General features: G+C 30.1%; 1 protein-coding gene across 1 annotated transcript; it reads left to right on the forward strand.

Moving 5' to 3' along the window:
- Positions 1–12,934: 12,934 nt before the first annotated feature.
- LOC114724750 (uncharacterized) lies at positions 12,935–14,820 on the forward strand. The gene is made up of 2 exons (XM_028911196.1): positions 12,935–14,070; positions 14,763–14,820. Exons 1-2 carry the CDS (start codon positions 12,935–12,937, stop codon positions 14,818–14,820), a joined length of 1,194 nt encoding a protein of 397 aa, XP_028767029.1.

Raw genomic sequence — 14,820 nt, forward strand, 5'->3', positions numbered from 1 at the left:
AGGCATTCAATTAAACATTCACATATAAATCACACATAATTTAATAAAATATAATTATTAAAGTACAAATACAATAGCCTATTACTTCCTCCGATTCAAAATATAAGCTAAACTTTGTTAGAAGGTTTGATTTTTTTATAAGATAATATTTACTTTTGTCTAATCATTTAATGAGTTTTTTTTTCAATTTTATCTCCATATATTCTCTTTATTCTTTGATTTGTTTGTTGCATCTTTTATTTATTCATTTCATTAATAAGGACAGATTTGGAAAAAAAATACATAGCTTACATATTTATTGTTTCAAACTGATTTTAATCGGTTTCTTGATAAACATAAATAGATAAAGTTTAACCTATATTTTGAACTGGAGGTAGTATTTTTTTTTAACTCAAAATAATGTCATTTTAAGTTTAGCGGAGAAAAAAAATTAATTTAATTTGATCAATTTATCCAAAATTTTTAGGCAGACCAATAAAAGAATTGACTCATTAGTTCATCACCAGTTTAACCGGAAACAACTGCAAGTTTTGAACTATGCTTCTTTACAAGATAAGTCATACTTTTACTAATCAAAGAAACTTTTGATAGCTCCTTCTCCAAGTTTTCTCATTCGCATGTTAGAGTTAATTAATCTCGTATATATATTTATGTTTTTTTTTTTTTTGCTTTTGCCAGACCTATGTATATTTATGTAATAAGTTATAGTGAGACTTCTTAGTTCTTATATATGCATTTTTATTTTTACCTTGGTTCAAAGATAGGTTTAAAAGGAGAGGACTGATAGGATTTATTTTTTTAAAAAAAATTACTTATCATAATCCGAAAATTGATTAAGATTTTGTATATAGAGGGAGTTCAATTTTCAAACAAAGGTGGCTTTAAATAAATGACATACATGTTGTAGTTTTATTTAAAACTATGGTTGCCGTGGCTTTTAATGTGAAACTAAATAAGCCGTCAATTTGTCGGGTCACATTTGACCTGAATTATATATAAGAATATTATGCATTTAAATTATAATTATGTTTTTCACTCAACTTATTCTGAATTTATAATCATATATTACCTCCGGTCCTTAATATAAGAAGTAGTTGATTAATTTGATATAATTAAACTTATTAAATTATTAAATCTGTCACGAATTAATATTGTTTTTCAAAAATACTCCTCATCTAACGATTGAAATGCTACCATTACATTAATGATCCTTAATTAAGAAAGGTAGACATTGAGGGGCATTATTAAAACTAATAATTTAACACTCGAAACATTTGTATTTGTAATTGCATGCTCCTCCTATTTAATATAAGCAATAGATGAGAGAGACTTGACACTACACATTTATATTAAGAAATGATTTTGTGTCCGGAAACATGTTAACTTTCCTATTTTATCCCAACAAATGAGTATAATATAGAATAGTCGGATAATAAATGGATAGTTGAATGAATATTTATCGAGGGTATTTTTATGAATCAAATGATTAAAGATTCAATAAACATAATAAAAAAATCAATTATCTTTTTCATCATCTTTTATTTTAAAAAAGAACTCACACATCCATCATAATTTCACGAGAGTCAAACCCACAACATCACGTTTAAAAAAAAAACACTTAAGGAAAGAATTTAGTACTATTAGGGTTAGAAAGCCTTGGTAATTTTCTTTTAAATTTTATTCCCTATATTAGGTAATGCAAGGAGAAATCTGGATCATCTCTGAACTTGTTTGGCATCACAGGGAAGGCCACAGATTGACTTCTGTGGTGTGAAAAGCTACTTCAAGCACTTTGATGATGTTTGGTTGGGTTTCAAACCCCCTGACTTTTTTGCTCAAAACTTATTTTTCGGTTTTTTTACTTTTTCTTTCAAATTTAAACATTTTAAAATTAATTTTTCAATATATTATCTAAATAAATTATTTTTTAATTGATATTAGTAAAAAAATATATCCAAACATGAATTACATGATAGAAATTAATTTTCATCATGGCTTCAGTTTCCAAAACTTAATTGATATAAAAATTATCTTCAACAATGTTAATCTAAACAAGCCCTTAATCATCTCTACTCTCACAAGCTTTACTCTTCTTCTGGTTTTTAATATAAAAGTTTGTTTGACTTTTATTTTAGTTATAAATATAAGAATCTAATCTACTTTATCTTTCATATTTATATATTTTTTCTCAAGGTAGACATTGTGATAATGGCACTTCTAAACAATACACTTAATTAGTAAAGATATTTTAAGAAAAATAACACTTATTTATTGTAAATAACTAAGTTAACTAGTTTTTATATTAAGAAATGGAGGTAGTATAATATACTCCTCTGGTCCTGTTTATAAGGTAAAGAGATAAATTTTTTATATGAATGTATAATTTTACCCCTTATTTATTATTTTATTGATTTTGTTTATATGATGTATAATATATATTAAATAGAGATAAAGTTGAAAAGTATTAAATTTTAAATAAAAGTTAATAGAATTTAATATTTTTTTAGTCTGTGTAAAACATACTAAAAGTATCTTATAAATAGGATTAGAAGAATAGCAAGGGGGATAAAAAGTTGAAATATCTAATATAGTAACTGGAGAAGAAAAATACGAGTGGATGAGGAAAAGGACAGGGGAACAAAAGAAGAGGCGTTATTAAATCACGATGGAAGAATTATTAAGGCCGGCCCGGCAGACAGAAAAGTGAGGACACGTGGCTCACATCCACAGGAAAAAGCAACAGCGAGTACTCGTGTTTTACAGCGGCCTCCTGCTCCCAAACACGGCCCTTCGGCTCACCCATCCGCTTGCTCCCTTTTATTAAATTCGAGCCCATGTATCCACCCGGAGCTACGAAAGAATTTTAGTGTCAGCTCGAACTTAAAATTCGTTTGATACGAAACATTAAAAAAAATTATAATTTTAAAAAATTATTTAAAAATTCTTTTACATGAATAATTATTTATTATATAGAATTAGGTAAATACATAAAGATAAAATTGGGAAGTACTACTTTCTTTTTTAGTATTCCTCAATCTCATATACATGAGTTTATTTAATATCATATAACAAGTAATCTCTCATATTAAACACTCTTTTAATAGATTTTCTCAATTATAATCCAAATCCATGTCCCTCTTGTCAATGTTTGGTACCAAACAGTACCTAAAGGTGTTTGGATAACTCTAAAATACTTTTTAAAAGTATTTTTTTATAAATCGAGATAAACTCTTTCATATATTTATTTGGTATACTGTAAAAATATTTTTAAAGCTATAATTTTGTTTCTACCTAGATATAAAACTGCCTTTTAATTAACACGTGCCTGCTCTAAAGGCAAATAGTTGGTGCCTGTTTGTCGCACGGTAATAAAAATGTATTCACTCGTAAACATCTAATGATAATTTATAATGAGCTAATCCCTCACAGTATAAGAAATTCAAATTCAAATTTCCGTTTGCTTTTTTTTAATCCTATATATTGTAAGTATCCTTTACATAAACTTTTTTATTATAGAGCATTCTCAATTAATTTTTACATATCAAGATATGTCGGTTAACGTATTAATCTGTCATAAATTAATAATTTTTTCCCAAGTTGGAATTGGGAGCTTATTAAACTAAACTTGAGGGAGGGAGGGAACCATTTTTAATACTTATCACAATAATAAGCATCATAATACTCATCAAATCATAACCGTTCAATTTAATATGAACGGTTAAGATTTAAATTTTTAGATTTTTGTTTTTTAAAAAAATATTTTCTTTATATAGTACATAATTCAAATAAATCTAATCTCTCAATTGTAGATTTTTTTAAAAAAATATTTTTAAAAAAATATTTTTTAATTTAGAAATTATTAATTAAAATTTTTAAATCAAAACCAATAAAATTAAATTTGAATGGTATCCGCGATGAGTATCAAAACCAGTTTCAGAAATGAAGATAGCGGGTAAAAGGGAAGCGACACTAGTCTCTTGGTAATTATACATAGTTAATAAAGTTTCACAAACTAATCACTGTTGATTTCCTAAGGAAAATTATTTATATTTTTCTCTGACTCGCGTGGTTGGTGCTCGAGAGTTGAGACCTCAACATGGTGGGGAATGGTCTTCGTTGACCTCAGGAGACATGATAAAGTAAAACTGTCAATAATTAAATACCATTTTTAATATTTAATATAAGAACTCATTTGATTTTTATTTTGATCTTAAATATAAGATCCTAATCCACTTGATTTCTTATATTTATTCTTTTTCTTTCAAAGTAATTATTGTAATAATGATCGTTCTAACTAATATACTTGATTAGTAAGAATATTTTAAAAAAAACAACACATATTTATTACAAATAACTAACTCAACTAGTTTTCTTAATCTACTCAAATTATTAACTTGCTTTAATATTAAGTACCGGAGGTAGTAATTTTCTAAATTAGACAATGATGGCTCAGTCAGTTTTTTTTTTTTGGGTACAAGGCTCAGTCAATTTCCTCCCCCCCCCCCCCCAAAAAAAATAACAAGAAAGCACCCAATGCAAACACTGCCCCTGTCCCTTAACAGTATCCTTTGGAGCTCATGAGGAGTTTGAACGATCAAATGGAAGCCCATCGTTTTAGAGAGCCCTCTCTTCGCAAGAACTGCCTCATTTGCCCATGAAGTCACTTTTTCTGGTTCCTTTCCTAAAGTTGGAGCCCGAACCAAGAGCCCAATTTTCGGTCGGAGGCCCAAAATTGGGTTCATCTGATCAATTATTGGCCCAATTCATCCAATCTGACCATTGCGGTGATCTTCGGAGAGGAAGCCGAACAGAGTTACCACCATACCACACGCACCATGCTCAGCGCGTGAATGACCTACGGCGATAATTTCTCATCTTTTCACCATAGACGCTAGACGCACTTTAAATGTGCCTTTGAAAAAATCCAATAATAGAAATTGGCTTGCAAAAATGCTTAGATAATTTTCATTAATAACAGTGAGTGTAGAAAAAACTTGAACACAATTTTCAAAAGAAAGTTTAAATATGAAACAGGAAACACTTGAAACTCAGTTTTGAACTAATAAACAAAACACAAATAAAAGTTGCGAGAAATATCAAGAAATAAGGGTTAAAAGGGCTTGCAGATAGTAATTTATCCTGATTTAACTTCACCTGTGAGCTCATGCTCAGTCCCTAGAATTATTTTATAAGATTTTCTTCACCATATTCCCAGAAGTTTGAATCAGGTAGTTATAATGAAAACCATTGCAATTCTTTTTCCCTTACAATGAATACACCAAGAGGCACGATGCTCTTGACATTCTCTCCATACTCATCCTCAATTTCTCACTAGGAATACCGCACCCAATTATGATTTTAGAAAAAGACCAACACAAAAACATGCACAAGACTCGGATATCAATTTATTATTTTAACCAGCAGAGGTTATGTCTAACAAAAAAGATTGGTGTCTTACAGCGTGTCGAATTAAGATTTGAATTTTCACTAAAAAGAGTTAGTATTTCACAGCATATCGAATCAGGGTTTGAATTTTCACTATAAAAGGTATATACATTTAATATCTGACAATATCTTGAATAAAATTACTTTTAATAAGAAAATATTTGTACTTTAAAAAAAGCATTCCAGTTTCAGTACATGTGCCTCTAAGATATTGCCAATGTACTTGCTAGAGGTCTAGGATGTAATAAGGGAAGACTTGGGGAGTTTTCTAGAGTGAGAAGCTTTTGGAAAACTTTAAATACTTTTACATAATTCAAGACAAAACTTTTCTCATATATTTATTTTGTCTAAAATTGCATGCCGTGGCAATCACCACTACTTCCTTACGTACTGTCCTGCATGTTTATGACTATAATTGAGCTTAGCTGCTAGGAATATGATCGATCCCTTTGTGTTGAGGATGTTGCTGGCCATCATGCTTTAGCCAATACTTTCTTAAATCTAGTGGCATTGGAAAATAAAAATTAAATTACTTTCATGATAATAAAAATATAACAAATTCTGTATTATTCTGTGTTCATTGTATTTTTTCCTTCCCCAGAGGGAACTAGAAGGGGAGGGAAGGACACGTAGCAAAAGGGGAGGGGTTGGGTATTTTGTGCAAGAAGTGGAGGGTTTTGCTTAGGATTGAAGACACTTTTCCCTGTGGGTTGGAATCAGTCTTCTTCACTCTTTTGTGTCTGTGTTGGCCAAAATAAATAAATAAGAAAGTGAGAGACAATCATTTTTGTTTTGGTGGGGCTTTGACATTTGCCACTGTCACACACTTCTTTACTTGCCCCACATACGCATAAATAAACCCATCAATCTCCAAACCATAACTTAAAAAGCATATATATCTTTGACTAGCTCCTTTCTCTATGAATTGTATTTTTAATTAACTATGAGTCAAACTAGATTATGGCATGTGCTTTGTGCAAAGTCTAAAGTGATTTATGAATAGTGTAGTTTAATTATATATATCCTATTTTATATATTATCTGTCATGCAATATATATAAATGTTATATATATATATATATTATAATATAAGCCATATGATTTTTTAATAATGAGTTGTAAATAATTAATCTTGAATTTAGATCAATAATCTAAATAGAATCATCCTTGACTCCTTTTCAGTTGTTAATTAAACTTAAATTTTGGCATTATTAATTAAGAGGAAGAGGATGTAACTAAATTGAAAAATAAGGAATAGAATATATAACCTCCTCAATTAATTTGCAACTTCCCTAAAGCATAGGTGTTGGAAGAAATGCAAAGAAGGATAAAAAAAAAAGTACAGAAATGAAATCTCCAATTACCTTTTGAAAATGTCATATGATTTAATCTGCTGAAATTAAAGGTTTACTGAAATTGGGATTTTTATTTTTACATTTTTTGGGATAAAAGAAAAGGGAGAATCCTGATTAAATCCGGTTAAAATATCAAAATCCAAATTAAAGTCCACACTTTTAACAAATCTCTAATTAGGCCAATAAGCCTTATTAGGAATCTTTAAATATTGTTAAAAGACAAAAATATCCTTTTATAATTTAAAATAATATTATTTTGAAAAAAAATTAAGCCATGAAAACTTGACATTATATGGTATTTATTTATACCAAATGTTTTACATAAAAAAAATTTGGAAATACTAGGAGCAAAAAATTGACAATGCATAATATGATATTTAATACTAAATTTGATATATTGATAAGAAATTTATGGGAAGAGGGACTTTTCTTGGTAATGGGAATAAGACCCTTTAATTATTTGATTCTAACACCATTAAATTAATAATCTTTCAAAGGAATTTTTTTTCTTATAGTTGAAAAATTAGAAGCTTAATGTATTAGTATATTTCAGCATCAAATTTGTCGTTTTCTTAAGTGCTTTGTTATATCTGCTATATAAATGTTCGCATCATATTATATCTTATAATCTTATTACTAAAATTCTTACTAATAATTAATATGAGTTTGTATTAAAAATCTAAATAAATTTTCTAACATTTCATGGGATGGATGAAGTAATATGAACTTCTTAGTATAAATTTATTAAAAAAATGATACATTTTATTCTTTTAACAATATATAAGGTAAGAACGCGTGAAGCCGATAGTTCATCTAGCAACATCTCAAGAAAAAAGAATTTAGGTCATAAATTGATTGGATCAATTACCAATTTGCTACTTTAAATGGGTATTTTAGTCTTTTAACAACATTAAAAAATTCTCAATAAGACTTGTTGGCCTAATTAGAAATTTGTTAAAAGTATAGGCCTTAATTTGGATTTTGATATTTCAACTGGATTTAATTAGAATTCTCCCAAAAGAAAATTAAATGATGGATATAACCTAAAAGAATTTGTCAAGATTATTGCATTATTACTCTCCAAAGACTAATAAATAGAATCTGCTTGACTTGTTAATTAAATCAAAGATACAATCCAAAGTTTTGAGAATTTTTTTCCTTTTTTAAGGGTTTTAAATTTTATATATGAAGATAAAAATAATTATTAAAGAAAAAATGGTTCATAAAAAATTATACAAAACCACAAAAGACTCTCTCTCTCTCTCTCTCTCTCTCGCACACACAATGACACAAACACACAAAAGTAGTTTTCTATCAATGATGATATATATGAGGATCTCACGTACCGATTCTTTTCAGCTTTGAATAAATTAATTTAATGGTGAAATTAAACATGAGGAGGGAAAGATGGAAATATATAAAATATTAAATAGGTAAGAAGAAGAAGGATTGATAATAATGAAAAGTAAAAGAGTAACAACAGACAGATGGGTCCTATTGGAAGGTGAAAAAGAAGAAGGGACATGCAATGCAATTGATTAGAAATGAGTAGGTTCCCATGTGCAAATCAAAGCACATGCCCCTTCTCTTCCTTCTTTCTAATTATTTAATTGTCTTCCCCTCACCAAATCCTTCTTTCCCCAATCCCTCTATTATGGCATTCCGACCTTTTGACTGCTTATCTTCCAAACCCAACATTTAGTTCAAACTTGATTGATTCCTTCCTTGCATTTATGTCTTCTCTTAGCTTCTCTCCAAATCATGGCATTAAACCCAACTTCAATCACTCTGTCAATTTAGCGAACTAGTAAATCAATTTTATCATTAGTTTAGTTGACAGTTTTTGACAGCTGAACTGAGTTGAATTTTATATTCAGAACGTCATTTTAAGTTAAAGAAAAAAGAGAAAAAAAAGTCTATCATATTTTTTTGGGTAACTTTATTTTGTTGAATTATGTATGGTTTATACATTAATATACTATTTATTTGTAAATTAATACCCTTTTTTATCTAAATATTACTATTTTCAATTTCAAAGTTTGCATATGAATATTTTTATATGTTTTAATTAAATTATATTATTTTAATTATAATTACATTTACCTTAATTCAATCATGGTCATATCAACCATCCTTTGAATTACTGTTTTTACCGGTTTATTGACGAACTCGATTTTTGGCACCTTATTCCAAATACAGGATACATGCATTTTTGTTAATATAAGAGATTTTGTATATCAATAGTCATTCCTTTTTTTTTTGAATTGGATAATAATACCTAGGTCGAATGAAATGGGCTTATTAATTCTTCATAGAATTTCGTAAATAAAAAAAAATCATGTTTGGATAACTACATTAGTTTTTGGTGTTTCCCTCTCTTAACTATTAGGTAGTCATATTCTTCCTTGTGGTGGTTTAAGGTTTAACTCAAAGTCTTTAACTTTTTATCAGACTCACTCATGAGTTATGACTAATGATGTCTGTTAGTTACCATGTTTGATTCTAAATAATTATGTTTTCCATTTTTAACTGTCTCGAATTCTTGAGGTAACTTAACCCTTTCTTTGAAAATATAAACAGTTTTTAAAATAAAAATAGGAAATAATATTCTTTAGAATAAAATAGTTTGAATAAATAAAATTAAAGTATTAAATAATGTATAATATGGTATAAGTTAATCATATATAATAATTTATCCAATTTTATAAAATTATTTTTGGTTGGATAATTTCACATAATAATTTTGTAGAGACTTTATTAAGTTCTATCTCATCGACAGATGGCATGATCACACAATTCTAAGGTGCAGTGTGACTCATTACCAGCTCTATGCAATTATATTTGTGATTTAATGATACATTTTTCCTGACAAGATTGGAATCAAGCTGTTTGATTTCGATAACTACCTAGTAGTTGGTTTAAAGAAATGATTCATACATTATGTTATCATTTAAGGAAAATAAATAAATTCTTTCTGTTTTCTAATACATTAAAAATATAGTGCTAATCGGTTTTCACTTTCACTTGGCAACATTTTAAAAGATGTTTTTTTTCCCCAAAACACAATTACTTTTTCAATAAATTGTTATAAGTCCCACATTGAGAAATCTCATAAGTGTTGTAAGGTTTATAAATTTAAGAGGATCTTCCTCCTAACAGGCTAGTCTTTTGAGATTAAACTCTTTCTTTAGGCTTATGCTCATCACATTGATACTTTTATTAGAGTCAACCAATCAGAAAGGACTATCTGTGCAGGGTTCTAACCGATAAAAAGAGTTCTGTTATGAGTCCCATATTAAGAAATCTCACAAGCTTATTCAAGAAGCTCTCCCTCGTAATATGATAATCTTTTGACTTTTGAGATTAGGCTCTCTCCTTAGACTTAAGCTCATTACATAAATTTATTCTCTCTTTTTTAACCAAAAAAAAACTCGTGTATATTAAGCTCATTGATTTTCTTTGATTTTATAGTGGGGTTAGGATCAAACCCAAAAAAAAAAAGAAAAGTTGAGATTAGAAAATAATAGAAGAGAGAAGTAGCAAGAAGAAAGAGGAGACAGAAAAGAAATTGCAACCAAGTTCATTTTTGCTAATCGATTATGATAATTCACTAAATTATTGATTGCATAATCAGATATAATTAGTTTGTTGATTCCCTACCAGAATCTAACAGTTAATGTTGGCTTATGAAAAAGCTAAGCTAACTAAAACACATACATGACAAATTCTACAATTTAATTAATTATAATTTCATATTTGTTCTCCATATCTATATAATATATATATATATATTGATAATTATTGATGGTCTTCAACTCTTCATCGCATATTAGATATATCCTTCAAAATTAAAAAGAAAATCGATAACCAAAATTTAAAAAAATGAATTTAATCAATGCAAAATTGACAAGATATGGTACGGCAGGAATTCCCCATCATTATCATTAATATGCGTCACACCTATTATCGTACTTGGTTGGTCATAAATACTAAGATTGCTATTTTATACTGGCACTATATATCACTATTATTTATTCATCATAAATACACTAATCACCAAATACATAAATATGTTAGCAAAAAAATTTACCAAATAGGGAGGACTTGGAGTGTGGAATATTTATGATATAAAGATGGTCACTTGCTCACTTAAAGAAGTGTATAAAACTTGCATCAATTTCTCTACTCTTTCTTTATTTATTTTCTTAAAACAGTAAAAGGGAGAATTGTTAAAGTCTCATTAAGTAAATTGATTATCTCTCTAATACAATTTACAAGTTAAATTTCAATATTTACAAGCCAAGTTTCGATTTCAATATTTACAAGTGATTGGGCGTGTCTGAATAACTATTGAAGAATCATGAAAAGCTTGTTCTGAATGTTTTTTTCCCTCAATATCTCCTCATGTGCAAGTTTTCCTATAAACACATATTCATCGTTCATGACTTTGGATATACAATATTGCCAAATGAAAGTTTATCCAGTTGGTAGTCAGTTCATAACCCACATAACTGTAAGTTCAAATCTCTCCTAGTATAAAATCCTTATTGATAAGTGATCTGTAAATATTTCTGTGAGCACTTATTTTGGTGAGTCTACGAAATCTAGCTTACTTAAACTTTTTTTTGTATAAAAAAAAATTTACATATACTATTGAACAGAAGCTTTAAAAAAAAAAAGTACCCATCAATTTGACCATTGAAACAAAGTTGATGTTCGTACAAATTAACCATGCTTTCCAGTTGCTCCAATTTTCATCAATCATGAAAAGGAAACCGTTAAAATGCATAAGAAACCAAGTGTGTTGGATTTCCATAATAACACATAAATTAATGTGTTATTAAAAGGGCAGTAATCATTAATTGATTGCTTTACTTTTTCCTAAATTTAAACAACTTTTTCATAGAGATGCAAACAAGACCCTCTAAAATACTCTAGAACTAAAATGTCAGAGAGAAAAAAGGAACAAAAATGAAAGTCTTATCTCTATATATATTCTTGAGTGAAAATAAAACTCACCCATTTCTCTTTTCTCTCCCCAATTTGACTCAAAGTACTTGAAAGATTCTCCTCTATGCATCAAGCTTAATCCATTATGGCCATACAAACATCAAAAAGCAAAAGGAACGCGTTTGTTGGTTACTGAGGACAAGAGGTTAAGAGAAAGCTTCTGATTTTCTAAAGCCACTTTTCCTAAATGTCAAATTATAACTTTTACTTACTTTTGCCTCCCTCTCCCAAACACATTCTTCAGATTTGGATCTTTAAAGTTGACCATTACCCACAGGTCCCCCCTCCCAAAACCAAAAAAATAAAAAGAAAAAAAAACTATTCACAACTAGTCTAACAAAATTAGTTACTCCCTCACACAAGTTGTTTATATTTTGATAACAAATAGCATATGGATATTGATGGAGACTTATAATGGATAGGTTAGTTCTTTCAACGCAACAGCTAATTTTTTCTTTCTAATTTAGAGTGACAGGTACTAAGAATCTTATGTTACAAGCAAGATTAAACCCGTAACTTCTCACTTATGAGTGCTACTATAATACTCCTCCGGTCTTTAATATAAGACCTAATTATTTGAGTTGGTTTTAGTCCTAAATATAAGACCCACTTCTTATGTTTATCAATTTTTTCTAAATTACCCCTATGGATATTTTCGCAACCATAATCAAGTAGAAGAAGAAGATGAAGTATTAAGAAAGATGATTGTGGTATTTTAGAAAAAACGTGTTATATTTCTTATAATTAATTAACTTACCTAACTTCATTAATCTAATTAAATTAGTTAAATGGGTCTTATATTAAGAACCAGAGGAGTATAATACCATTAGTTCAACAACTAGTTTTTGGAATGGACTTCCATCCCACTTAGAAACAATCACATATAAACACAAGTGATCCCATTTTAATATGCTGATGGCCTCCCCGACAGTTAAACCTTTCTCTGTCTCTGTGTCTCTGTAATCTCTTTCCTATATTCACGCCGCTCTTGCTCCTATAACTCACTCTTTCTCCTTTCTTTCCTGTCTGCAAAAGCAAAAGTACTTGCCCCATCTTCTTCATTTCCCTCGTCACCATTGTTAACCAATTCATTTCTTCTTCTTTGATTTGGTTGGCCTCAGAACCATGCCTCACTTCTCTTTCTCAAAGGAAAAGACCAGTGACTTCTCTTCTCTTGTCTTCCATTTCTGCTTCTCCATCTTCTCTCACCCTCTCTACTTCTCTTACTTCGTCTTCTTCTCTCCTTACATTCTCAAGCTCATCTCTTTCCTTTCTCCCCTCTTCATCACCACCACCCTCCTCCTCCTTGCCCTCTTCACTTTTTCTCCTAATTACTTCGTCTTGGACACTAATGACGACTCTGACTCCAAATTGGGTTTTCTTCTTTCTAATTTTCAGAATCTTGTGCTGTGGCTTCAGTCAAAAAGTAACCAGAAAGATGAGGAAGGTGGGTATCTTGAGGAGCTTGAAGCTTACCTGGTTATGTTTCAGGCCTCCATCTTTCAAGCTCTGGAGGCAAAACCAGAGGAAAATAGTCCACAATGCCTTGAAGCTGATCTAGTTGAGAATAATGTGTCGGTTGCAGAAGTAAAAAGCCTGGAGAGCTTGTTTCAAGAAAGTGAAGAATTTGAAGATTTCGGTCATGAGAAAGAAGAAAAAGGAAGTGGAGAAATGAAGGTCCTGGAGAGTTTGTTCAGGGAAGAAGAGTTTGAAGGTTTAGTTCATCAAAAGGAAGCCAAGTTAGTTGACTCAGAACAGGGAAAATCAGAAGAAGAGACCAACGAAAAAATGGGTCAGATAAGTGAATTCAAATTGACGGAGGGTTACGCAAAATTGGATGGTGAAGGAGAAAAGAAGGTTCAAGAGAGTATGTTGGAGAAGGAAGAAAATGAAGAGACGAAAGCGAAAATAGTTGGGCTGAGAAGTGGATTCAAGGTGATGAGTAAATCTCAGAGACTTCTAGAAGCAAGTCTTGGGAGTCCAGAAAACAACTGGGTTTACAGTGAATCAAATTACCTGGGAAGTTTTGGATCAATGAGGAAAGAGAAAGAATGGAGAAGGACCTTAGCTTGCAAGCTCTTTGAAGAGAGACACAATAACAGCAACATCAGGGGCAACAACATTAATGGAAGTGAAAGTGAAGGCATGGATTCACTGTGGGAGACATACGAGACACAGTCCAACAAACCCAAGAGCAGCAACAAGAAGAAGACAATGACAACTCTGGAGAAGAGCAATACCAAGAAGAGTACTGAGAGCAAGTATTATGATCCAGAGGATGAAGATGATGAAGAAGATGAGGAGGAGGAGGAAGAAGGAGAAGGAATCAAATTGTGCTGCTTGCAGGCTCTGAAATTCTCAGCAGGGAAGATGAATCTGGGAATGGGAAAGCCTAACCTTATGAAAATCTCTAAAGCTTTCAAGGGCATTGGATGGCTTCACCATCATGTAGGCAAGCATGGTAGAAAGGGGTAGGATTGAAAAAGGAAAATAAAAAAGATTTTGGTCTTGCTTGTTACTCTCTGAAAAATTGCATAGAAATTGTGTATTTTCTTTTATTGTGACAAGTAAATAATTTTCCCCTCTCTTTTTTCTTCAGTTAATTAATGGAGCTTATTTTATGGGATGTTTGGATAATAAGTTATAGAATACAAGGGAATCAGAGATTTGGTAAGGTTTACTTAAAAACTTTTATCATGTTTTTCAGTGTTATTCACAAGAAAGGATAATGAACCAAAAAAGTATTTCATCTTATCCTTCTCAAACCTCCAAAATCTTGTCTTTTTATATTTTTCAAGCAAGTTTTCTAAAAAAAAAAAAAACAAATTAATGGGCATGTCAGAGATGTTGCTCAACCATTATCCTTGGCCCTCAATTAACAAGTTCCTGTTTTGGGGATGAAATGGTCATTGACACTTGACAGTGGCAACTTGTTCTGCATTTTACTCTGCAGTGTGCTTGAAATGGAACCTGATGGTACTTTTGGCTACTTGTGTTGTGCACATCACTGA

The sequence above is a fragment of the Neltuma alba genome, unplaced genomic scaffold (assembly GCF_004799145.2).
Source record: "Neltuma alba isolate B1F8T4 unplaced genomic scaffold, ASM479914v2 tig00002384_pilon, whole genome shotgun sequence".
Lineage (NCBI taxonomy): Eukaryota > Viridiplantae > Streptophyta > Magnoliopsida > Fabales > Fabaceae > Neltuma > Neltuma alba.